Source organism: Trichosurus vulpecula, chromosome 1, assembly GCF_011100635.1.
Source record: "Trichosurus vulpecula isolate mTriVul1 chromosome 1, mTriVul1.pri, whole genome shotgun sequence".
Lineage (NCBI taxonomy): Eukaryota > Metazoa > Chordata > Mammalia > Diprotodontia > Phalangeridae > Trichosurus > Trichosurus vulpecula.
Genome location: NC_050573.1, coordinates 404,486,563 through 404,514,445, shown reverse-complemented (window position 1 = coordinate 404,514,445; position 27,883 = coordinate 404,486,563). Strand labels below are relative to the sequence as shown.

Here is a 27,883-nt window from a genome sequence, read left to right as displayed (position 1 = left end):
GTCAGTCCACCTTATCCATAAGAACAGCATGAAAAAGGGACAATTCTGTCTCCACATCTCTCACTTACATTGTCCCTTTTTCTTTGCTCATATAATACCTCCCTTAGTTCAGACCCTATTTTCAAGCTAACATTGTTCCTTTCAAGTGGTCTCCCTACTTCCAGTATCTCCTCTCTCCGATTCATTATTCCATGTAATACCAAATTGATATCCCTAAAGCCCAGATCTGACCATGTTACCCCCCTACCTAAAAGGCATCAGTGGCACCAGGAATCGTGGCACATGCCTGTAATCCCAGCTACCAAAGAAATGGAGACTGGAGAATCTCTTGAACTTGGGAGGTCAGGGCTTTAGTGAGCTATGAAGATCAGAGGTCAGCATCAATCTGGTGAGCCCCTTAGGGCAAGGAAGCACGAGATGCCTAAGGATGGGTGAACTGGCCCAGGTCAGAAACATAGCAGGTCAAACAGTCTGTGCCGATCAATCATGGGATCCGGTCCATGAAGAGCCCCTGCACTTCCAAACTGGATAGGGAGATCCAGTCTTTAAAAGGAGGAAGAAGCTTCCTTCTGTTCCCTCTGGAATAAAATACAAATGCCTCCGTTTTATATATAAAGCTTCAGCCTATCTTTCCAGACTTATAGGCCATTGCACCTCTGCATGCACGCTACAGGCTCTAGCCAAACTGGCTTTGTCATTCATCCCCTGTTCCCCACAGGCCACACCCTCTATTTCCATATGTCTTTGAGGCTTTGCAGAGACTCTTTGCCCCTTGCTGCCTGCCCCAGGCCAAAAAGACTCTCTCTTCTGGCCTCTACCTTGGCAGACTCTGGCTCCCTCCTATATGAAGTCTTTTCTGATTCGCCACTATCCTTCCCAATTGTGTTCCCTTCTAGCTCCAAAACTATTTTATATAGACTTATCCACATTGTATCCTCCAATAGGATGTAAGCTCTGTAAATACTAAATAGTTACTGTTTCTCTTATGGCCAAGAACCCCAAGGGTCTTCCCCTCCCAGTATGATTTTTTTTTTTTGAGTTTTGATTAAAGGCACCATCCCTTAATTAACTTCTTAAAGAGGCCTATTCACTGAATGGGCATTACCTCACTCAAAGTGTGAACCTGAAAAAGAGGCCTTAGCCTAAAAGGGTCAGGGTCTCCCAATGCATCCTGGGCCATCTCCGGTCTTCCTGGTGAATAGCCAGCCACTGGACCCAGATGGCTCTGAAGGAGAAAGTGAGGCTGGTGACCTTGCACAGCCCTCCCTCCCTCAAATCCAAGTCAACTGCAAGTCATGTCATCATTTCCCTGATATCATAGTCCTCTTCGAGAACAAAGGACAAACACAACTAACAATGACAACAAGCTCTGAGAAGAGAAGGAATGTTTCATTTTTATCTTTCTATTTCCAGCCCCTCATATGAAAGAGCAACATAACAAATGCTCATTGAATTGAACTATGTGCCAGTCTAGGCCTCTTGAAAAGATACATAAAAAGTCTGGGATTTTTTTTAAATTTTTGGTGGTAAATTTCCGGTATGAGATCTCTCTTTACTAGGTAGGCAGAATGTAACCTATTTGGTGTTAGTTAAGTGCTACAGAGTTGCTGAAGGTACATAGAGTTGAGTGAGTTGTCCAGGGCACACAACTAGGATCAAAAACAGTATTTGAACCCAGGTCTTCCAGATTCCAGGCCCAACACTCTATGAGGTCAGGTACCTCTGTTTAAAGGTAACTTTTTTTTAAGTGGCTATGCCTATCCCTTGATTTACATTTTAAATGAAATACCGAAATCCAAAGAGACCTTACACCAGGCAGTCTAATCTTTTTCATATCTACATCATTTTTGTTTCACCTCTTTGGCATGCTGATGAAAACTATGGAACCTTCAGAATCCTGTGTTGTTTCCCTCATTCATAATTGAATGGGGAGCAGCAATAATAATTGAATAATAAATTTCAGTTAAAATTTATTGAAACAATGGTGTAATTTTTTTCCCGTTCACTTTCAGAAATGTGGAGTTCATTTTACTTTGTATCTTCCCCTGATTTTCAGTCCTACTTCCAGCCCTGGTAACTAAAGCCTTTACCTTTCACTAGGTGCTTTCCATCTTCTCATGCGTGTCTGATAGAGCTGGACCTATACAACAACATCTCAGAGGATTATCATGTCTTTTGTGGGTCTCCACAATGCTAGTGGGACCAGGTGACAGAAACCGGAATTTCTAAGAAAGATAGGAAAGGAAGTGGCATTCGCCAGCTGATGACTTGAAAAAAAGAAAAGAAAAGAAACCTAAAGGCACAAGTTAGCAGCATCCCCTCACACACCCTATTGTCGAGGAAACGCTGGTGGGAGCAGGCCCACTGGTTCCCTCAGTTCCTCCATCAGTCATACTCCCGAGGCCGGATGTGGCCCGTTGCTGTGGAGCTTGGTACCTGAGGCCCTGTTGTGATCCATCCATGACCTTTTTCAGTGCTAATCATCTTAATTAATTTCCTTTGGCATGTGAGACAAATTCAAATCTACCTTCTCCCATTCCTTTTTTTTTTCATAGGGAAAAGATAAAAGACAATGAGAGCTCCCCCAAGTATGATACTGATCAGTGTCAAAAAAGAAACTTACTTTTGGGTGACCTCTGTTTTTAGACTTTAGCTGCTTCCCTCCTATGTGCGATCTTGTTGCATGTGGTCAGTTGAAGTTATTTTGTCTTTGTTTCTTGGGGCTAAATTCAGAAAAGGGTAAAAATTTAACCTGTCTTTACCATGTTCCTGTCATGAAATGGTCCCTTGGAATTGCTTCTTGTGAACTCTGGTTTTCTACTGTAAAATTTATACTCATTTTCTACAGGAGATGAAATAAGAGCCCATGTAATTGGTCAATTTCCAGAACGTTTTGAAAGGAAGGCTTGTGGTTTACCACAAATTAGCACTTTATGTGGCACTATAAGTATACATATTTTTAGATTTATTAACATGAGCATGTGAAATATTTTGCTTCTTTTCAGGACATTCATGATGAATGAAATTCCCTATAAGACACACAGTTCTAAAACCTGGCCTAGCTTTTTTTGTGCTGGCTAAAAGTCTTCCATATAGCATTTTATTTGTCAAGTCAGAGTGCAGCTCATTCTAATATAACTAATCCAATATTGCTTGCTTCTGGGTAAATGCTTTTCCTCCAGTCCTTTAAGGAATCAAGAGTAACTCAGTCCTCCATGGATTCTGAAAGCACAAATTAGTATATCTGGTACAAGAAAACATAAAAACACCATGCCTAGCACCAAAAGTACAGTACATGCTATTATTCTTCACATGAAAATGAAACACTGTTTGCTTACAAATAGAAGGCATCCTAGGTAAGATTTGGGCACACGGGGGTCTGATCTGTCTTTTAATGCTATCTCAGCCTTCTGTTTAAATAAAGGCTTCCTTCATCTGGATTGCTAAAATCAAAGAGATATTCTGAAGTCTGGAGCTGTTGAGTAGGCTTTGAGAGGACATATCAAAAAACATTTCTTCTGGTGATCATCCTTTTCCTGGAGGCTCTTACAGCCATGGAAAGGTTACACAAGAAAACAGGTTCTCTATTATTCTCATCTGTTTACTTCACATGAATAGAAATCTCTGGGGAAAGAATATGAATAAGGAACCAGGGGAACTAACTTTCATTTTCCTAAAAAAAGAGGATAAAATCTAATCTCCATGTTTATCTTCAAAGCAATGACTGTGGATAGTTGGGTAATATCCAAGCTGGTGGAAATGAGAAGATACATCGTTTTAGATCATCCAGGAAGAGAAACTTATACATAATTTGGGATAAAAGAACTTTTTTTAACCTAAAAACTTGATTTTTTTTTAAAAGCTAGTGGTGAGATCTTTTAAATGGTGAAATATGTCCTCATAAGAATAAATGGAAACCTTATCTTCAAAGGCTATTAAAACTAATAAGGCCCTAGAGACTGGAATATCGATTTAGTCGTATAGTGAAATGAGGACAAGTCCTAATACTAAAGATATTTTCTCATTTTGCCTGCCTATAAGTGTACCATTAGGCAGAAATCCAATTGTTATCATTAAAACTGTCAGTATCTGGTTGGAATATTTTTCTGTATTGAGCTTATACAATAATTGAAGCACTTGGAAAACTTAGGAAAAGAGGTTCACAACAATAAATAGTTACAAGCTTTCTTTTTATTGATGTCTGGTTAACATATTCAATCTTCCTCTTGTGAGCTGTGGTGCCTTTACTGCCCTACCTAACCTTTCTACTCTCCAATGCTTGGGAAGTCTTAGGGGTAGTAGTATTTGTGTATTCATTGGTATAGGGCCCCTCCTTTTCTTCCAGGAACTTCTCCTACCACTGTAGGGCACTACCTTCTCAGCAACTTAGTCTTAGAAAATTGCCTAGAGCAGGGCTGTCCAACCTTAGGTTTTTATTGAAACAATAGACAATATATTTTGATTTGCCACTTTAGTGAGAGCTCTACCATAGCTTGGCTTCCTTTACTAAAGCATTTACGTACATTTCTATGCTTGTAGGCGGGCCACATAAATCCCACTGCAGGCAGCATTTTGGACAGCCCTGGCCTAGAGCAATGAGAGGTTGTGACTCTCACCCTCAATTTATCAAGCTAGTAAACGTCTTAAGCAGGACTTGAAACCAGGCCTTCCTGACTTTGAAGCAACTTCATTATACATTGACCTTGAAGCTTTTTTTTCTTTAATTTATGGAATAAACAAGCATTTCCAAAACATAGTAGAATAAAGGAAATGATTGCACATGAAACTGAAAATCTATTATGTACAACTTGGTATTCTTTTTAAATATATTATAAAGTTATCATGTAAATTTTTTTCCTTCCCCTTCTCCCTCCCCTGCCCTACAGATGGCTACCATCAGACACAAATAAGGGTGTGTGTGTGTGTATGTATGCATGTAAAATTATTCTATACATACTTCTATTTATCAGTTCTTTCTCTATCTTCCTTCATATGTCCTTTATAGTTAATTTGGGTATTTACAAAAGTCAAAATGACATTCACTCAAAGTCATTCTTAAAATAATATTGCTGTTGCTGTATGAACTTGAAGCTCTTTAAAGTTTTATTGATATTTTTTCTGTTTCTTACATCTTATATCGCCATAGTATCCCATGTATTCTTTCCCCTCCCCCTCCCAGACAGCCATCCCATGTGACCAATAGTGTTTTTTAGAGAAGGCAAAAAAAGTCAGCACACTTGTTGCTCACTTGCATTCTATCCCTTCCTTATGCTAAAATGGCAAGGAGTAAGAGGTGAAAAATCAAAACTTCTAAACTACCTCAGACCTACTACAAAATAGTTAAGATTTTCAGTAAAATGTTAAGCTGCCAGGAGGGGTTAAAAAATAGAGAACATCGTGCTGTTCTTAAAGTCACTGAATAAGTATATGGAATCATTTGTTTAGTATATTAAGGGGATTTGTTCTGTGAAGTTTGGATTTAGTCAGAGGACCACTTAAGGACCTAGAGGGCTAGATGTGGCCTTGAGGCCACAGGTTCTCCACCCCTGGCCTAGCTCATTTCTTATTTTATAGCAGAAGAACTGGCTGCTCACAAAAGTTAGAAGGTGAAACAGTTAGTTTGTGGTGTTCAGGACTCGAATCTTCTTCACTTAGGAGCTCTGACATCCTTGGTTCCTATTCAAATCCTTATGTCTTTGTTTTTAAAAATCTAAATACTTAAAAGTTTTAGCAACAAGTTTGAGTGGGGCACAAAAGATATCTTCAAAAGTTGTGTGAACCTGGGCAAGACAATCTCTATCTAACTCATGGGAATGATAATAGTACTTCTCTCCCAGGGCCATTGTGAGGATAAAATGGTATGTATGATATTTGGAAAGCATTTTGCAAACTTAAAAGTGCTAACTAACCTAAAAGTACATGAGTGTTAATGGTTATTATTCTTATTTGTTAGAACTAGGATCAGTTCTTAATACTCAACCTGATCTCTCTGAGCCCTGCCTTAAGTCTATCTGTTTAAGAGGGATGGGTAAATAGTGGCAAAGGAGAAGAGAAAGAGGGAAATGAGAGTAGGAACGGTGTTTAAATCTGCTCAGAAACTGGGGTGGGGGTGGAGTGGGAAGCAGGATCAAAGCTGCCCAAAATGGGACTACTTTTCTTCTCCATGGGCAATATACTTCCCTCCCAGTGAAAGATAATCAATCACTCTCTCTTTCTCCTGCCCAATCTTCCTCATGCCATTTCCCTTTCTTTCTTCCCCTAAGCTTCTGAGTTGTTAGTGGCAACTTTCATAATGTTCAGTTTAATTAAAAAAGCACTTACTGAATGCCTATTATGTGACACGAGCTGGGAATACAAAGATAAAAATAAAAACAATCCCTGACTTTAGGGAACTTATAGCCTTTTAGAGATATTACCTAGCACAGTACCATAGGCATGAAAAAGTATAAACATGTCAATGGTGTGAAAAGTCTGAGAAGACAATGGGCTGAAAGGCACTGTTACTTCCACCTTAGCAGAAAACCGAGCACCTGCTCATGTAACATCTGGGCTTATCTCCATCCTGAAAGTTAACAAATATCTTTTTGCCTGTCAAACTCTCCTTTCATTTTGTCCACATATAAATTGTGCAAATTGTGAACCAGAGATATAAAGTTCCATGTTCACACACACACATGAAATACAAACTTTTATGAAAAGGTTTTAGCCCCTCCTTCAACAGCCTCTCAAATCTGTCTGCTACCAAACAGAGTAACCACAGAAGTACACAGGATAAAAAGAGACATTACAGAAATAAGAAAACTTTTACCAACTTGAGGGATTTAATATGACAGTTATATATGTATGTATGTATATGTATGCCAAAGCAGATATTTTCATTTCAAAACTGTTTTCACTTGCAAAATATGGAAGGATCAACTTGCAAAAGTTGTTATATTAAAACAAAAAGGTGAGTAAAGAAAGGTCAGGTTAAAGAAATGCCAATGAGGTACCTTTAAAAAAGGTAGGGGGGAGACAATTAGGGGAAGAACAAAGGTAAGATTTGGGTAAAAGGTTTAGTTTAAGATACTGAAAAAGCAATAAAAAACATTTCCCCCTCCCCCTCCAAAAAACCCATCCTTCTCATAACTTCTTTTGCCATACAGGAAGATAAATGTTACAACACCTCCCCAGCCAATCAGCAGCCTTACAAGCCTCAAACCAGGAAACCCTTTAGAGTACAGTAAAGCATAGTACAAATGATACTTCTCGCTTTCAGCTAGTTTTTGTTCCCTGTGCTTGTAGGATGGAAAAGCAGATGTGAAGTCTCTCATGGCGAAGTTTAACACTGGGGGCAATTTGACAGAGGAGGTCTCAGTTGGCAGTCGACCCTTCAAAGCAGGAGGACCTCCTGCCCCTTCAGGAATACAAGCAAGGAAAAGTGTATTCACCAACCAAGGAAATGATAGTCCACCTCCAGGGCCCAACAATTTATCAAAGTTTGGAACTCCAAGGCCTCCTTTGGCAGTAAAGCCTTCATTTGAGGAGAAAACCGACAAGGATCCCAAACCCCCATATCTGAAACCTACTGGAGTGGGCCAGAGATTTGGGACTCCAGCAAGCTCAGCTAACAGAGACTCTGAGGGAAAATCAGGATTTCTGAAACCTGTAGGTCACAAACCATTTGACCAGCCAAAAGAAGAGTGCAAACCTGTGTTCCCAAGGCCCTCTGGGAACAAACCATTGCTTCATACCATCAACCAAGAGAATGACTTAAAATCTCCTGGCCAAAAGTCCATTTTCAATGCCCCGGCACAAGAAAATGAACCTAAACCAGTGTTTCCAAAGCTGGCTGGAGCTAAAGGAAAGTTCATCACCCCTTCGCAAGACCAGGATCCCAAGCCCCCTTACTCCAAACCGGCAATTGGACAGAAACCTCCCAATGCAGATACCTCACATGATGACCAGAGCCCCAACAAGAGCACATTTCCGCAGAAGGGGCCTTCGTTTGCCCCTCCCTCCAAGCCTAAAATCAGCCCTCTTAAGCCTACCAGGGAAGATACAGAAAACAAAGACCATGGAACAGACCCCCCAAGCATGTCTTTCCCTGGTGTGACTCTGAAACCTGTTACCGGCAGAAGTACTCCAGGCTCAGCCCTAAGCCTTCCCAAAAGTACTGAAGAGAAAAAGGAAGAAAGAAAAATAGATGCAGCTAAGAATGTATTTATGAATAAAATCAATCAGGATGACTCTAGCTCAGGTGCCACTCCACCCAAGTTCCCAAAGCCACCCTCCAAGGTGACAGTGGGAGGGCCTTGGGGCCAAAGTCAAGAAAAGGAAAAGGGAGATAAGAATTCTACTGCTCCTAAGCAGAAGCCCTTGCCTGCACTGTTTACCCTGGGTCCAGCCCCACAGAAACCCAGCAGACCACCTACTGTTGATCTGGCAAGATTCCGAAAGGCCAGTCCTGCAAACAGTGAGTTGTTTTCTCATTTGCTACTTAGCTTGTCTGTTGCCATAGTGGAAGATGCTTTAAACTCCAAAAAGAATTCTGATAACCCCAACCCTTTATGAAGGATATTCATTGGTGCACGGTGGTAGATTATCTCATGTTGTTTTCCTTGGAGGTTGGAGGACTAAGAGATAGTGGAGGTTTGGAGGCAATTCTATCACTAAAACGTGCTCTGCTTAGCTAATTAGGGGAGAGCTTTCATTTGTTGGAATGAGTGGCTTCACTTGTAAGTAGTAATTTTATTTCCTCAGCTAAATATTTTTACTTCTGTTAAAGAAGCATATGGTCTCATTCTCCATTATCTCAGAGGAAATACCTCATAGAGACATGCACCTGATTTCTTGTGACCCAAGAAAATGCTTCCCTAATTTCCAAATATTTATTTGGCACCGTTCATGAGATAAAGCAGAGCCTACTGTCTATATGACATCACTTTTTGCTGTGTGAGCTGGCTGATTTATGTCCATAGATATTAAAGGTTTCTAGACTCATGATTTCATATAGAAGCATTCAGTCAGGAGAATAAGCCTGGCCAAGTTCACTTCGTTCTCATTTTGGCTACTTTAACTTTGCTACCAAATAATTTCCAGTAATTCTAGAGACATATATACATTATGCATGTGACATTCAGTATATGTTAATTTACATTTCAACTGGGTTAAACTAGTACTGCTCCTGTAGTTAAGAGAAAATCTCACCATAGTTCTGTGATATTCAGTTTGGATAATGAATATGGTATAGTTGTTCTTTACGAGAAAAGAAAAGGATACTAATAAGGGAGATCAGAATTACCATACTGTTATATTACAAACCCTAAGCTTTATTTACCCACAATCTGTTAGTTTAGTTTTTCTTTTTATTTTGTGGAATAAAACAAGCATTTTCATAACATAGCACAATAAAAAAGATGATTGTACATGAAATTGCAAATCTATTTATTATTAATAACAATGAGGAGAGGCAACTTGGTGTGATGGATAGAAGACCGATCTTGAAATCAGGAAGACCTGGTGAAGTCCTGCCCCTGACATGTAATAGCTATATGACAATGGACAAATTACTTAATTTCTCATTGCGTCAGGCAACTCTCAAAACCCATAATTTATCAAGGAGTGTACTGGTCTATATGGGTGGTGACAGTTTCTATTCCGGGAATTCTTCACACCAATGAAGTTTTTAGCCCAGACCAAAAATAGTAATATTAATAGCTCGTAGATTTATATATTGCTTTAAGTTTTAAAAACTGCTTTACTTACGGTACTTGGAAGTCTCTCTCTCTCTCTCTCTCTCTCTCTCTCACAAACACACACACACACACACACACACACACACACACACATACCCCGTTTATTATTCTTCTTTTACACATGGGCAAATGAAGCTTTAAGAGAGGAAGATGACCTATCCATGATCACACAGCTGGCAAATGCCCAAGATGCCCTTCAAACCCTAATCACCTCACTCGTTTGTCTGATTGGCTCTCATCACATTACCATACGCTCTTTTACAAGAGGCAGTATTCTGCCTGAGTTAGTAAACAGTGAGAAGAATCAGATACTGTGAGATTTTCAACCTATCACATTCATGATCTAATGGGCAAGGCTACTGACCTCTGGAACTGTTCCCATGTATGCTGATTTCTTGGAGAGATGCCACCTTGTTCAGTATGACATTTCCTAATCATCTCTGTAGAGGAGCCAAACTTTGTATCTTGCGTCCTTGCTCTGTAACTCATTTGATATTTGTTTGGAACCTCTTGAAAGTTACAATTCCTTCAAAATTAACTGTCCTTATCTCCATTTTTATTCTTTTTGCTAAAGTGCCTATACTAGGAAAGTAATTCTGACTTGAAGGCAGATTACTTGGAAGCATTTAATTTTATCTTGTGTTTACCACTTTTCTTCCTTATCCTCATATCTTCATTTATTTTATAACCCAATTAATTATTATAACAAAACAATTGATGTAACTCATTTTTTAATGGAATTTACAAGTACTAACCATTACTCCCCTTATCCCTTATATACTACAGACCTGGCATCAGTAGTCTAAAAAGATGTCCAAATCAGCGCATGAGAGTTTTTAGTGCATGGAGCGATAAGAATATTTGGCCAAATCTGCCTGGTACCCTTCCAGGTGCCTGACTTTTGTGTTCCCATTCTCCCCTGCCATGTACTCCTTCAACAGCCCAAAGCTCTTATTTAGCTGTAAGGAAAAAAAAAAAAGCTTCTGATTCTATGCTAGACCAGGCAAAGCCCCTTATTGTAGCATCCCCTCCAGGACTCTTTCCTGAAATGTCTCAGGCTCTATCATGGCCCCTGCTTCTCCATCATCTTCCCAACCTGCCGTGAAAATTATTTGGAGAATTAGGGAGTTGCTGGGGTAATTGGTTTTTTTTATTATAAACTTAACAAATACCAAATTATATGAGTATTTCTATATATTCATATACTTTCTATGTAGAAAGTAGAACAAAAAGAGAGAATTTGCATGAAACTGTGAATCTCTATTATTTATAGGCTTGCTTTTCTTTTCAAGTACATAATTTAACACGCTATTTCCAAAGGTGTCCTACTTCTGTTTCCTACTGACCTTCCTTCTATTCTTTCATATGCATTTTTTGGTGCTTCAATGACCTTCTTTTCTTCCTTTTTCTCCCTGTTTTGGTAAATGCATAGCCAGTCTCCTTTCCCCCTTAATTTTTTTTAAAAAGAAAAACAATCCTTTGTATCAGATATACATAGTCCAACAAAACAAGTTTCTATGCTGGCTATGTCTAAACATTGTATATCTCAACAGCTTTGAAAATCTTGGGGTTTCTGATCAACCGCAACTCCAGAGAGGACTTGACGAAACAGGCTACCCACCAGGCTACCCACCTCCTGACAGAAGGTGATGGATTCAGAGTACAGATTGAGACATATCTATATCCATCTATATGTATGCATGTTTCTCAATCTGTACTCTGAATCCATCACCTTCCTTCAGGAGGTACGTAGCCTATTTAGATAGATATTGATATGTATACGAGATACATGCACATACGCCTACATAAAGACATACCTCTGGTGTATGTGTGTGTATTTGGACAAGGCCACTGTGAGAATTTCTTTTGCTTGATTATACATGTTATAACAGGTCTTTGGGGAGCTCAGTAACAGGAGTGAGGGGAGATGGGAAGGAGAGATAGTGGATCTTTGTGAAAATAAAATTTAATTTTAATTTTTAAATTAAAAAACAACAAAATGTATATTTCTTATTCTGTACCTGGAATCCATCGATCACCTCTCTGTCAGGAAATATGTAATATGTTTTGTTACCATTCCTTTGGTATTACAGTTGTTCATTAAGTTGATCTGAGTTGTCTTTCTTTTTTTTTCCTTATATTTTCTTGTTTTTCTTTACAAAGAAGATTGCTGTTTACAATACTGCTATATAAATTGTCCTCCTGGTTCTGCTCAATTCATCAGTCCATACAAGACTCCCTAGGTTTGTCTGAAACCATCCCTTTCAATTATTTCTTAATGTACAATAATCCATTACATGCATTTATCATAATTTCTTTAGTCATTCCCCCAAGGGATGCAACCTATAGTTTTCAAGGTTTTGATATAAAAAGGGCTACCATAAACATTTTTGTACAAATGAGCCCTTTTCCTCTTTCTTTGATTTCTTTGAGGTATATATAGTAGAATCACTGAGTCAAAGGGTATACAGTTTCAGTGACTTCTGGATTATAGCTCCAAATTGCTTTCCTGAATAGCTGGGCTAATTCATAGCTCCACAAACAATAGATTAGTATTGCTATTTTCCTACAGCTTTTCCACTGATTTTCATTTCTCTTTTTATAATATTTTTTTCTAGTCTTATGGGTATTATATGGAAACTAAATAGTTGTTTTTAATCTATATTTTTTCAATCATTAGTGATTTGGTGCATCTTTATGTTCATTGATAGCTTTGATTTCTTCCTTTGAGAACTAAATATTCATATAAGTATGTGGCCATTTTTCTATTGGGGAATGCTTTTATTTTTATATATTTGAATCAATATCATATATATCTTGGAAAGCATACTTTTATCTGAGAAACTTGCTACAGATATTTTGAAGAGAAGTTCAACTTAAATGAATCCCTAGTTGGTTGAGTGCAGGCAAGATAGAATATTTTTGAGTAAGGAGGATTTATGTTTTGATCCTTTCCTATTCTACCTAACCACCTAAATTATCCTACCGTTCTCCAATTCCTATAACCTCAAGAATTAACTTGACATTGAACTTAGCAAAGGTTGGCAATCCCTGCAAGAAACTTCAAAGCCACTGAAGTTATCAAAATATGAGAGTCAACCCCCTCATATCACATAAACTTCTGTATATGTACATATGTAAGTGTACATATTTATAATGTGTTGCAAATATAATCATGTGTCTAGTATCATAATGTCTTACATCTATATGGTACTTCAACCTTTTTTCAAACTACTTTTGCATTTCATTTTATCCTCATAATTACACTGTAATGTAAGTTGGGTGAGGATTACCGTGCCTCTTTTAAACCAAGGTGCAATGGCATAAAATGACTTGACCAAGACTATATAGCTCATTAATAGTGAACACAGGCCTTTTGACTTCCAGCCTTCATCCCTTTTCCAGTAGATGGTCATATGTATCTAAGTACATATGTGTTTATATTTATATATTTGAGTTATTTATACATGTGTAGAATATATAAATCATGCTTACTTGCTTAAAAAGTATTGTCAAAAGTTGAAATCCCCTATGTTTCTTCCTTCTCCTAGCTGCCAATGCCTTTTACCAAAGGGGAATGATTGGATAAAGTCCTAATGGAACTGGCTCTAGGCCCTACTCTCATTCCTCTACCTGTGATAGAAGGGAGGGTATTGGCTTGCCTACGGAACCAAGATGAATAGAAATGATGCCATGCTACCTATGGTACAAGGAGTGGTACCTGCATGGCCATTTTCCCCAGACCCTAAGAGGCACTGTGATATAACAATAGAGATAAGAGATAGAGAATTGGCCTCAGAGCCAGGAAGGCCTGAGTTCAAGTGCCATTTCTTACTGGCCACATGACTCTTACCAAGCACCTTAACCTTGGAGTGTTATCATCAGCTCTCTAAGGCTGCAAGTTTCAGAGAAGGGCCCAACCTGTATGGCAACAGGAGTTGCCTCTTCAGGAGTTCCCTATGCTAATGATATCACAGGTCTGTTCCCTGACCCTTCCCCAGACCTATTAGTTGAGTGCAGAACTGTCACCTTGCATAAGGCAAAGACATTTATCCAACTTTGGGTATACTGCTCTGACTTACTTTTGAGCCACTGCATGTTCATATGCAGTATGTGGCCATTTTTCTATTGGGAAATGCTTTTATTTTTATAAAGATTCCACTCCAAGTTGTGCTTTCTGGGTTCTAGGAATACAAATCTGATTCCTCTAATGTGTGACAGCCCTGAAAATACTGGAAGATCACTATCATGTTACCACCATCACCCACCCAAGCCTTCTTTTCTCCTTGTCTCTGACCTTGGAGAGCCAGAAAAGTGACCCTTTTAAAAGTGCTGTTTTCAGACCTAGAAGCTCTCCCCAGGAGGAGAACTTCTTATCCCTGCCCTGTTGGAGTTATGTGCATTTATTTACTCAGTCATCAGTCTCTCCAGCTGGACATAATTTCCCGCATCACTGGGCACAAAGGCATGTGATTAAATCAAAGCAAAGTCAGAGAGTAGACTTAGTTTAAGTGATAAACAAAACTACATCTGAAAATGTTTGTCCACATCGAGGTTCAGTAATTTGGGAACTGAACAGAGCAAAGCTGAATTTTTTGATGATGAAATTCAGATATGAAACACCTGGTAGACTAATTTTCTTGTATAAACAGTTTAATTCCAGTAATTATTGAGCTAATCAAAGCTTATTTTTCTCTTTCATCCCTAATTTCTTTAACCCTTCAGTGTTATTGTTCTCTTTTCTTTATGTATTACCTTATTTTCTTAGTCCCATATTGCTAAGTATCTGCTGGATGCCTTCAACAAGCATCTTATAGTTGCTTCAAATTCAGTATGTCTAAAAGAGAAGTCATGATCTATTGATTATTTCCCTCTTCCCAATCCTCCTTAATTGAAAAAAATAAGAAAACCCTTATAACAAATATATATATATACTCATGCAAATCACATTCCTACATCAATCATGACCAAAAATGTTTCTTTTTACCCACAATCTATTTTTCCATATTAGTATCCTAAATCTCAACACATATATCTATAAATATTGATATGGCTGTTTATATAGATATAGCTATCCATATATGTGCTCCAATATTCCCTCTTTCTGTGAAAGGAACCACCATCCTTCTGGCTATCTAGTTTCCCTTTATCTTAGACAAAAGGCTGAGAATCAATAGCTACGCAGGTTCACAACCACTGTCATCTTTATCTCTCCCTTGCTCCCCTATGTCCAAGCCATGGCCAAATCTTGTAGATTCTATTTCTCCAACTTTTCTCTAATCTGCCCCCCTTTTCTCTCCACACAGGTCTTCCCTCCTATCTCAGGTCTTCATCATCTTCATCATCATCATCCCTTGAACCATTGTAGCAGTTTCCTAATTGGTCACTCTGCTTTCAGTTTCTTCCCTTTCCAATCCATCTTCTACATAGCTGCCAAATTGATAGTACTTTATATTTTTAATTTAATTTCTTATCAAAATTTTATTTTTTTCAGTCAACAAGAGCTTATTTCCCTCTTTCCAAACCTCCTTAATTGAAAGAAAAGGAAACCCTTGTAACAAATATGCATACTCAATGCAAAACAAATTCCTGAATTGATCATGTCCAAAAATGTATGTCTCTTTCTGAATCTTGAATCTATCTTTCAAGAGGTTGGTAATGGAACCTCTCCTCAATCTTCTGGAATCATAGTTGACCATAGCATTGGTCACAGTTCTTAAATCTTTCTTAGTTGTTTGTCATTATGATGTTGCTGTTGTTTGTAAATTAGTGTCCTTTTTGGTTTTGCTCACTTTAGTCTGCATCAGTTCATGTAAGTCTTCCTAAGTTCCTCTGAAAAAATTCCCTTTGTCATTTTTCATGGGTATTCCATCATATTCAAATACCATAATTTATTGACCCATTCCTCAATTGATAGGTACTATTCCTTTAGATTCCATTTCTTTGCCACTATAAAGAAGGCTGCTATGTACACACACACACACACACACACACACACACACACACATATCCTTCTCCTCTTTGATATCTTTGGGCTATAAGCCTAGTAATGGTACTACTGGATCAAAGAGTACACAAAGTTTAATGACTTTTGAGGAATAGTTCCAAATTGCTTTCTAGAATGCCTGGATCAATCCACTGTTCTTCTGACCATGCACTAACCATACCTGTTTTCTTGTAATCTTTCCAGCATTATCATTTTCCTTTGTTTTTTTTTGTTAGGAGGAGGGTCATCTTTGCCAGCCTGATGGGTATAAGGTGGGATGGAACTCAGGTCTTCCTAACTCCAGGTTCAGCACTCTATCCACTATGCCACCTAGCTGCCCCTTGCAGAGATATGTCTCTCTTTAATCATCTTTTGTCCAAGTGAAACAGCCCCATTCAGGTGAAATAGCCCTTGAGTATTTTCTTAAATAACAAATAACCAGGACAACAAAGGGCTGATACAGCATGGTGTCAGTGTCTCACTAAAAATGTGGTACCTTAAATTGAACAAAATGTATCAAATCATACGTGGTCTGACCAGGGAAGTACAAAGGGGACAGTTGCTTTATGCAATGTGGTTGCTGTATTTCTATTAATACAGCCTCAAATATAGCATTAGTCTTTTTAGTAGCTGTATGCTATTAAACATTTGGTCAATTAAAACCACCAGATTTTTTTTTCTCACATGAACTGTTATAATGTCAGGTTTCTCCATCCTATAATTTAGGCAATTGAATTTTTTTAAACCTAAATAAAGGATTTTATATTTTTATTTATTGTATTCTATTCCCTTGGTTTCTGCCCAGAATTCTAGATTGCTGAGACATCTTTGATAATATGATAAACTTATCACTTAATATATTATGTACCCTTCCCCAGTTTGTGTTACCTGTCTGAGATGGTGAGGGCATTATCATTCCAGATGTCCTGCATAGCACAGCCTGTCCCCCAGGCTAGGCAGTTTTCTGGCAATCTGTTCAGTTTCAGTCATTTTGGGTAGGGAAGGGAAGATTCTTCCTTCTTCCTCCCATTCCCTCACGCCATCTCCAGAATACCAACATCCAGGGAGTTGTGCTTTTCTCCTCTAGTAGTCTTCCTCACTTCATAGTTTTCCCCCAGCACCACCTGAGGAAAGAAGCACACACAGCCATTCCCCATAAACATTGGCATCCAGGGACAAGGCCCTACTTACCCCATGCTAATTATAGTTCTGTTTGTTTGGCATCATTTAGGAAAAGCATTCAGGTGATTGACAGAATTCACTGAATGGATCAAATATTGTGTTATATATTGCTGATATCTATTGGTCAGGAAGTTGATAAATTTGTCTCATCCATCCAATAAAACTAAAAAGAAAAACATCTCAGGTTGAATGTGAAGGCTAGGGAATTATTTAAAAACATTTTAGAGCTTGAGTTTTTACCTAAGTCTTCCACTTTGAATTAAAGAATTAAATCTTAATTTTTCCATGTGGAAAAAATAATCATATTATGAAATGATAGCAGGGAATACCAGTCTTTAAAACCACATGACCCAGGATGGAACTGCAGATTACATTAGGCCATGGTTGCTGCTTGTAGCAAATTTAGCAACATGAGCAAAGGCAGTAAATTTATGAAGAATATTTGCTGTTTGGAAAGAACTAAAACTGGAATATCCAATCATTTGCACCATATTATATTCATAGGTTAATGTGACAGAATAGATTTAGAATAAATAGGATGCATACAGGTGTTTTTCATCTTTGGGTAAGTTGCTACCACAAGGAGTGTGTGTGTGTGTGTGTGTCTGTGTCTGTGTGTCTGTGTTTGTGTCTATGTGTATTGGGGAGGAGGAAGATCCAAAGAACAGAGAGCAGAGAGTCTGCTCCAAAGCCTGTACTTTGGGGTCCATGATCTGTTCCTATCTCCTGAAAAACCTCTCCCTCCAGAGTAAGGATTTTTAACCTGGGGTCCACAGACCCCCCTAATTAATCCATGGACAGATTTCAAAGGGGTCTGTGAGTTTAGATATGAAAAAATACATCAGTATTTTCACTAAGTTCTAAGTGAAATTTAGAATTTCCTTCTATTATGACTTTTTCAAAGAAAACATTCAGAGAGGGAACTCATAGGCTTCACCAGATTGCCAAAAGGGTCTATGACAGGGGTGGGGAATCTGCAGCCTTGAGGCCACATATGGCCTTCTAAGTCCTCAAATGAGGTCCTTTGACTGAATCCAAACTGCACAGAACAAATCCCGATAATAAAAGGATTTGTTCTGTAAAACTTGGATTCAGTCAAAAGGCCACACGCAAGGACCTAGAAGGCCACATGTGGCCTTGAGGCTGCAGATTCCCCACCCCTGGTCTATGACATAAACAAAGTTAAGAACCCTTGATTTAGAACATCTTCCATATAGCACATGCAAAATCAACTATTTTTACTGTGATGAAAAGGATTCTTGTTAGAATTATAGAATTGGGAGTTGGGAGAGACCTAATTTTTTGGTAATTGCTGGAGGGTGGGGCAGACAGCAGTAGATAGAGAGGTCTCATCATGGATCTAGTCCCTGTCCTTTTATACAGACACATATTTCTTGTTCAAGTTAGTCTGGCTCATTTCCACATTTGAATTAGACTCTTAATAGGTGGTTAATGTTTCATTCTCTGACTAGCACATTTCTGTAGTTCTAATGCTGGGTTTACTCTGTCCTTCCTGATAGTACTTCTATCCTTAGTCTAAGTTTAAAATACTTCTTTAGTTTTCAATTCCCAAAGAAGCCAAGATTTGTTGTTGTCATTTTTCTTATTTCTGTCACATCTACCCTTCTGTTATAGATCAAAACTGTTCTTTCGGAAGTCACCAGATTCAAAGTTAGCAGTTTCCCTGAAGGTGGCCCCACAGAAACCTTAAATTAGCTTCTCTCTTCCCTCAGTCACCTACCTACTCCCATCTATGTCTTTTTCAGTTCCTTTGAACTACTCCTGCTTTTGGATTTTCACACTTAAGCCTTTCTTCTTCTGCACAAAAACATTTATAACTGGCTTGTCGTTACAGTTAATGATCCTTGGTCACCATGCATCTCTCCCCAAAGAAGCTTTGCTTCTGGGCCTCTGTCATGGTACCTTTCCCAGCAAATTCTAGATATAGAGACGCAAGAAACATTAAGCTATCTGTACGAGTCCCTTCATTTTAGAGATGAGAAAACTGAGTCCTGAAAAGTGACCCTGAAAGTGAGTTTAGTACTGGGTAAGCAAGGATTAGAAGCATAAAACTTTCAGCTGGAAAAGACATCTGGACATCATATAATCCAATTCCCTCAATTTACAGGTAAAATAACTAAAGTTCAGGGCATTGAGGGGGCTTGTTTCACCTTAATCCAAGGGGACAACACCCTTTTCAAACTGTCAGATCTGGCTTTCATTTCTTTATTCCCTAGACAACAGAGCAGGGAATATATATGATATGTATGTATATCTATCTGCCTTTATGTATATATATATAGATATATCAAGTTTATGCCTTTGAGAGAAGAGTTGGGTATGCTTTCGGGCAGCTTAGGTGCTTAAAGCTTTGGCATATGAACAGACGGTCTAGAGTAGAATAAAGGGAGCAGGATGGGCACTGCCCTTCTCTTAAGCCACCCTTTCCCTTTCTCAGACACAAAACTCCTGTCCCTATAATTTGAATGGTTTAATAACTCATTCTCCCCCCCAAAAAAATTTTATGAGTCCTCTCAAAATTCAGTCACTTCTCAGTGGGTTTCTGCTAGCCTGAACAGATTTCTTTAAGGCAAATAACTTAAATTGTTGTCAATTAAAGTCTTAGTGATCAATTAAGAACTTTAATAGGGAAAGAAAATGGGACAAGGAAAAAGAGAAGAACACAAATTTGGACTACTCAAAAACAAAGATTTGATCATTTTATCTAGGGATGTACCTAACATCTAGTTTTCTCTCTACAACTTCATCTGTTCTGATACTGTAAAGCCTTTAGGAGAAAACTTACCGTTGATGTAATTCCTTGCTTTCTCAACTTTATCCCAGTCAGTCCAGCAATAAATACTTTCTTTAATACTGGTTTTAGTATATTACATGTCTCCATGTTTCTGTCTTATAATTTCATCTACAATACAACCAATTATAGTGTCATCCATATAGACTTTGGAGATGGGGTTTTTACATAATGAGATGAGTGTTAGACTCTCTTAAAGTCAAGGCCCAGACCACTGCCATGCATTGCCCCTTCATTAGGGACTCTTACTGATAAAGATAGTCACCTAGTATTTTTTTTAACTAATCAGAGAAGCTAAGAAACTATTTTATCCCTTACTATGGAAGTCAGATGTCATGCCTCTTAAATAAATGATTCAATTCCATTCTGTGAATTGTCATTATTCTAAGGGAAGGCTACCGAAGAAACAGTCATTTGAAAACCGTTAGCAAGGCTTCCTTTCAAAATGGTGCCCTGGTCCCCATAAATCAAGCATCAGGTATATTTTCATAAACTTTAGTACAAACCAAATTTGGTCAAAAACAGTCAACTGCTCAAGTTACTGTGGAGCAGCCAGACACACACGTGAAATGCCTGGCAGTCTAGTTCAAACAGTAGTATCGCTTTGGACAAAAAATGGAAATAACATTCTGTTCTTACATATACATCTCTCCCACCTTTGGTTTCTTTTACTAAGCAAAGTCTTGGGCATTGCAACCACTCAGTCCTGAACTTTGTTACTGAGCAAGCTTTGACCTAACTCCATTCTCTCAGCAACTTGCCTATCCTAAAAAACTCAGATAAGCTCAACTCCTGTGACTATCTGCTTGCGGAATGAAACGCAGCTTGCCTCCTGAACCTAATCTCTAAAAGCCATTTCCACACCAGGAAAAGTGAAAATCCATGTAGGTTATGTGATTTTTTTTTTCAGCATAGGTATTAACCCTTCCCATTCCCAAACCTCTGCTTTGTACATGGAAAGTACCACTCTATAATCGAGGTTTATTTCTGAATATGAAACAGAATGTGCTGAATACCTTATTTTAAAACAAAAGAAGCACCAATTTAGGATGATTGTTTTTATCATCAAAATAAAATTGAATTGGCATTCACAATGAGGGGATAGCCACTAATAATCAGCAGGCCCAGGGATCAGGATGCTCTCCTTATATTCAAGGGAAAATCGCCTCTTTTTTTTAATCTAAGGGGGGAAAAAACTTCCCCATTCAAAGAAGATCGCTATTAATGGCCTAATTCTAAAAACTTCTAAGTATTATCCACCTCATCACCAAAGATTCTTCCCCATCTGAGAATTATAGAAAATGGGAATCTAGAAATCAGAGACAGTGATGTGTTCTTTGATGATTATTGCCTTGATTATTAGCAGGTAAGATCACAGCATTTAGAACAAGGCACTAAGGAACTAAAATCTCCCTTTCTGCAAGAAGCCTTTCCCAATGCCCCTTCATTCTAGTGCCTTCCCCATGTGGATTACTTCTAATTTATTCTGTTTGTACGTAGTTGTTTGCAAAGCTTTCCCCTCAATCAGACTATGAGCTTTTTGAGAGCAGAAACAGTCTTTTGTCTTTCTCTGTAAACCAGACCTTAGCACAGTGCCCAGCTCATAATAGGAACTTAATAAATACTTAGGGGAACAACTAGATGGCACAGTGGAATCAGGCAGACAAGTTCAAATCCAGCCTTGTGACCCTGATCAAGTCACTTCTGTTTGCCTCAGTTTCCTCATCTGTAAAATCAGAATAATAATACCACCAACCTCTCAAGGTTGTGAGGACCCAAGATAACAATTAGCATGGTGCCTAGCACATAGTAAGCACTATGTAAATGTAATTATCATTATTATTATTATTATTATTAGTGATTGTGGTATTGATTTGATTTGAGAAAGGACCTTAGAGATTATCTTACCCAATTCCTCCCCACCCCCTTTTTTAATAGATGAGGAAAGTACAGCCCAGGGAGTTCATGACATCCTAGGGTCATAGGTTTAGAACTCATAGGTACCTTAGAAGCTGTTGATTCTAACTCTCCTGGTTTTTCAAATAAAGAAACTGAGACACAGAAAGATTTAACGACTTGTGCAGAATCGCTAAGTGCCTAAGTTAACTAAGAGCACCTAGGCAGAATTTGACCTCAGATCTTCCCGATCCCAAGTCCAGTGCCTTTCCATTAGCTTACTTAGCTAAGGACAAGAAGATGACAGCTCAGATTCAAACTCTCAATCTAGACCAAAGGAAACAGCTTTTTTTGGAAAATGACTCCGTTGAAGAAGAGCACGGGTTAAGCATCAGTATTGACATCTGAGATCCCTTCCACTTCTAGCATTCTGGAAACTGAAGAAGGAATCAAGAAGGGGAAAGGAGAGGGAAAACTCTGTGAAACAACCCAGTACCAAGGGATGTTATCAGAAAACAACTGAAGCAGACATCTGTTCATAAAAAAAAGTAGACAAAAATACATGACTTTTGCAAGTCCCTACACCGTGCTTTGTCTTCCTTTTATCTCACATATTGAAGCAGACCACATCAGTCTGCAACTGAACAACTGCATGCCACAAAGGCATTTTCAGTTAGCAGAGTCTTGGTTGCAAGGAGCTGCGTGGCAAGGTGGGGGCAGAGACGGGTTACACATGATGCCATTACCTTTTTTTGTTATGGAATAACTCTCATAAAGGCAGCCTGGTTTCATCTGTTATTTAGAAGCGGGGATTGTATGTTAAATACCTCCATAGGATTAGGGGAGCAACACAACCACAAAGGTCAGAGAAACTTTGAAAAGGTAGATAAAAAATTCAGCCATTTTTCAGTCATGTCTGTCTCTTTGTGACGCCAGCTTGGGTTTTTTTTTGACAGAGCTACTGGATCAGTTTGCCATTTCCTACTCCACCTCATTTTACAGGTGAAGAAACTGAGGCAAACGAAGTTAAGTGATTTGCCCAGGTCATACAACTAGGAAGTATCTAAGGCTGGATTTGAACTCAGGAAGATGAGTCTTCCTGACTCCAGGCCCAGCGCTCTATCCACCTACTTATCCAGATAAACCAAAGGACTCTGGAAAATAGCTGAATAAGGATATTTTCTATTCACACTATGCCTTTCATCTAAGGTTCTCGAAAGAAATAAAAGTGTTCATGCATCCATCTTCCCTCGTCATCTCTGCACTGACAGTGATGTCGGAGCAGCCCTTCCTAACCCTTCAAGTCGCTTACACTTAGTGGAGAGAGAACCTAGCACAACAGGAAGGTTAGTTCACTTGTAGTCACAGTCAGCAGCTGGCTTTGTGACTTTGGGCAAACACATTATTTTCCATTTCTCTGCTTGCCATATATTAGTCTGGGCTGCTGTCTCTGTTCCTTCCATCATTGGGCATCTTCACAAACCCTAGATAAGGATATTTGGAAATCTACCAGGTGAGATTTTGAAATCTTTAGGTAGAGTCTTCTTATCTTTCGGTTGGGTAGCCCAGCCATAATGATTGATTGTATCTCATTTGACAAGAACTGCTTTGGGTGCTTAAGCCCATGACTGATGACTGAGGGATTTGTAAGGAGTACTGCACCCTTCTCCATTGGCTTCTTTATTTCCTCTTCTCTTACTCTCCTGTTCATTTTCCTTTTCTTCTCATTGTGTTTTCTTCTCCATCAGAGGCTTATACTTCCAGCCTTATGGAGCTTTACACTCAGCAGCATCAGGTGGGTTTGACTGACATCAAGCTACGTGAAAATTGTGATCAGACTCCTTATTTATTCAGAAAGTCCTGGGGTACAACAAAATTGTGGTAAAAAGAGAACCACCAGAGTTAGTACCTTACTGCCAATGTTTAAGGAAATAGCATGCCTTTCTGTTAATAACAAAATCCATTGTATTTTGTCTGGGAAAGGTGGAAGTGTAATATACTTTGCAGAGGGGTTTGTTGGGAAGTATCTGTTGTGTCAAACCAAAATGGATCAACACATATCTTAAAAGAAAAGACTGGTGAAGACGGATGTTTTCAGGGTCCTGTGAAAACAGCTCACAGATTTCTGGATGCTAAGCAAAAGTGGACATGGACCAAACTAAAGTGATAAATCAGATTATAGCTCCTGTCTGATGATCACAAGCCAGCAGTTCTGTTCTGTGGGTCATCTGATGATACAGCAGAGAGAGCACCGGACCTGGAATCAGGAAGGCCTGGGTTCAGATCCAGCCTCAGACCCTTAGGAGTTAGGTGACTCCAGGCAAGTTATTGAACTTCTGTTTAATTCAGTTTCCTCAACTGGGTATGATAATGGTACCTACTCCCCAAGGCTGTCGTGAGGATCAGATAACATTTGGAAAAGTGTTTAGCACAGTGCTTGCTTGGATAAATAGTTGGTGCTGTATAAATGCTTATTCCCTTCCCTCTCCCCTCTCTCACTTGTTAGAATTTGACTACAGTTCAGCAGTCTATTCATTCTTCCGCAAGGGAAAGACTGAACCCTTCACCATTTGGTCAATTGCTTCAATGGAAAAGGGACAAAAATATTCCAGATTAGTATAATCCCTGGGTTGCTATCTTCTCATATCTTTTCAGTACTTGTTATCCAGATGCCCTTTAAATAAAAATAGTCACTATGGGTGAATAGCCTGTCCTCTACCTGGCTTAAAATTTGAAAACCTCCTGGTCATTTCCTGAGCTGAAATGTCATAGAAACTAGGTAGTATCTCATACATCTCCCTGATAATTATGCTTTTAAGTAGAAGTCATAGGTTAACGGAGTATACAAAAATGTCACACCAGAAAAAACATAGTCTCATCTAACCAAGGGAAAAGATATACAACATTTGGAGAGATTACTCTTATTGGGTTCTAGGTGATGGACTTGACCTCCTCACCAAATTATCAATATTTTTTTAAAGAAATTACCATGCATTAGAATTCAGTGATTAAATTTGAATAGTCATATGAATCAGCAACAAATTTAAGAAAATAGTACACGTGAGAATGTTTCTGGATATTTGCTTATTTAGGAAAAATGTTAGAAAACACTGAATCTGTAACAGATACTGGAGTTCTTTGTTTTTGTCTCTTTCTCTCTTCCTCCTTATTTAATTTCTTTTTTCTCATCCTTCACTAAAACTATAATTTTGTCCCACCTAACAATTTATAGGCACTTCACAAATATTAGTTAAATGAATGAATGACTTGCAAGTAATACCTTTGGGCACAGCTTAACCTTATTGATGGTACTAGGATAAACTGAATAAGTGAAAGACCTGAAGGCTCTTGCCCTAATTTTTTTCTAAATCATCAACATATCTGTATTACGGCAAAAGGAATAATCACCAGATTCTATACTAGAAATCACTGATTACATTAGCATATTCAAATTAATCTGATTAAGAAAATTAAGCTTGCTTAATCAAGAAGCTTGCTGACAGCCCTCCATTTTAACTTCTAGAATAGCGTTCCGATTGCCAGAATCAAAACTCAGAAAAGAGAACAAGCTGTATAACTCAACACATCTGTAAGAGAACCCTCCATGTCTATGCTAGAATACTGGCTAAACCAGGCTGGGGTCCCTGGTTTTGATGAGGTTTCTCAGCAATGTGATATGGATAGTGGGCAATAGCAAGGGGCTCTTTGTTTCTTGAAAGTGGGTATGAGCACAGTATGGTTGTAACAACTTTTTGTATTCATCTAATGATTACATTTTTACAAAACACCTCGTAGAATCAGCCTTCATTTATTCCTTCTGTCTTGTTCAGGGTATGTTATTTATTGACCACTTGATTTTGTCAATCTTGTGACATTGCTCCACAGGAATCAGCATCTGCATTTTGCCTGCTTAAGAGGTCATTTCACAGGCTTCCTGTCAGCTAAAAATGTTATTTTGTTAGCCATGTTAACAGAGATCTTTATTTTTCCAATGTTTTATTGGCAAATTAGATGTTTAGTGGAATACTGTGAACTAGCTGGACGTCAGGCCCCGGCTTTTGTTTGGTCTGTGAACCTGGGCACTGGGCCTAAAATAAGATGTGAATGTGCTTTCAAATTTAAGTGCTTTGGCCAGTTTTGTATTCTCTTGGCCTAATGATTTGAGGAAGGGGTAAATATGCGATTGGCATAGTGGGTTAAGATTTTCTGTTTGTCAAGTTCTCTTAGAAGCCTAGGAAATTTTTTTAAAATTGGTGACAAAGCTGATTCAAAAATTTGCCAAAGGCTTAAGAGGTATTTAATAGGCTGAAAGTAGCTACCTCTATTTCTAATGGTTGAGGATGCATTTTGGTGGTGAAGAATGCAGTAGTTTGCACGAAATTTCTTATCAGCTACGATCAAGAGAAAAAAGAGGGGAAAAAAGAACATAAGATAACAGAGAACCGTTCTGTGCAGTTAACATCCTGACTGCTGCAGGTGTATTTAAGACAGAATCATGTTTCTATGGGAAAGTGGATAAAAAGTTAAACAGATACATCAAGCAGCAAATAGTTATTACAAGGGTTTGCACCAAAAGAAATATCTTATGCCAGGCACATAGTACGTGCTATAATATACTTGTGGACTGACATTCTGACTAATTTTTAGTTACAACTTTTAAATGCCAAACTCGCCAGATTCAATCAGTTGGCTGAACTTGGTGCATCAAATAAATATTAGTACATGATGCTTGCAACATAGTTTGCATTTAGGTGGTACAGTGGACAGAGTATCGGGCCTGGAGTCAGGAAGATGCTTCTTTGTGAGTTCAAATATGGCCTCAGACAGTTACTAGCTGTCTGACTCTAGATAAGTCACTGAACCCTGTTTGCCTCTGTTTCCTCATCTGTAAAATGAGCTGGAAAAGGAAATGGCAAACCAGTATCTTTGCCAAGAAAACCCCAAATGGGGTCAAAAAGAGTTAGACATGAGGGGTAGCTAGGTGGTGCAGTGAGTAGAACACCAGCCCTGGAGTCAGGAGGACCTGAGTTCAAATCTGGCCTCAGACACTTGACACACTTACTAGCTGTGTGACCTTGGGCAAGTCACTTAACCCCAATTGCCCTGACAAAAAACAAACAAAAAAAAGGAGTTAGACATGACTGAAAAAGGATTGAATGACAATAACGAGATGTAGCAAAAGTGTTGAAGCGGTTACAGTACATGATTACCTAGGCTTTGGGCTACTGAAAGATGTTTTTGCAGGTTAAAATATGTTAAAAGAATATGTGTTTGATAGACTGGCTAGCTTACCCCTTGCATTCAGAGTGACAAGGTGGTGATCTAGGAGACAGCTTTGAAAACTTTTAGGTGTTTTAAAGATTCACTGAATTCACTATCTTTGATCAAAATATCATCACCTCTAGTTCTATGGAAAAGATTTGGTTTTTGATATGAGATGTGAGGTTACACTATGCAAAGAACCAACCTGAAAGTGTGTAACCAGTTGATCACCTACAGGTAAAATAAACGCAGGTTGGTTTTTTTTTTCTTTTTACTTAAGAAAAACAGCTTAATCAGATTTTTTAAAATTAAAATGCTTTTTCTTAAAATTAAAACCTCCCTCAGTAGATTAAGAAACAGAGAAACTCAGAGGCAAGAAATATCATTTTAAATTACAGGCTATTTCAAGAAATATTCATGTAGCTTTCAGAAAAATTGTTCAAGTTGGCAACAAGAGGTTGGGCCCCATTTTCAGCTTTTTTGTTTTTCTCCATGTTAATATGGTCTATACACTGCTGAAGAAAAATTTGCTATGAAATGTATCATCAACAGTCATCCAACTTAAGAATAGACTTCAGAAATTATGATGACAGCTGTCTAGAGATACTTTTGCTGGTAAGGAACACAAAGAAAGTCACACCCATGAACTAGTGACTCTAGAAGCTGCAGAGTTTATTGAAGTCTTCCTCAAGCAATACTATCTGTATAGTGCAGTGGATAGAGTGCCAGGCCTGGAGTCAGGAAGACTCATCTTCCTGAGTTCAAATCTGGCCTCAGACACTTACTAGCTGTGTGACCCTGGGCAAGTCACTTAAGCCTGTTTGCCTCAGTTCTCTCATCTGTAAAATGAGCTGGAGAAGGAAATGGCAAACCACTCCAGCGTCTTTGCCAAGAAAACCCCAAATGGGGTCACAAAGAGTAGGAAATGATTGAAAAACCTACACAATAGCAACTATGTAAGAAGAACATTGAGGAATCCTTTGGAAACTGAAAGGGAAGGAATGCGGG

General features: G+C 38.6%; 1 protein-coding gene across 2 annotated transcripts in view; it reads left to right on the top strand.

Annotated features, from left to right (window-relative positions):
- Positions 1-27,883, top strand: part of FYB1 (FYN binding protein 1) — a 207,569-nt gene that overhangs the window by 80,393 nt on the left and 99,293 nt on the right. For both annotated transcript variants that reach the window (XM_036765132.1, XM_036765128.1), the window contains exon 2: positions 7,285-8,455. In XM_036765132.1, coding sequence (XP_036621027.1) covers positions 7,285-8,455 — 1,171 coding nt within the window. The remainder of the gene's footprint in view (positions 1-7,284; positions 8,456-27,883) is intronic.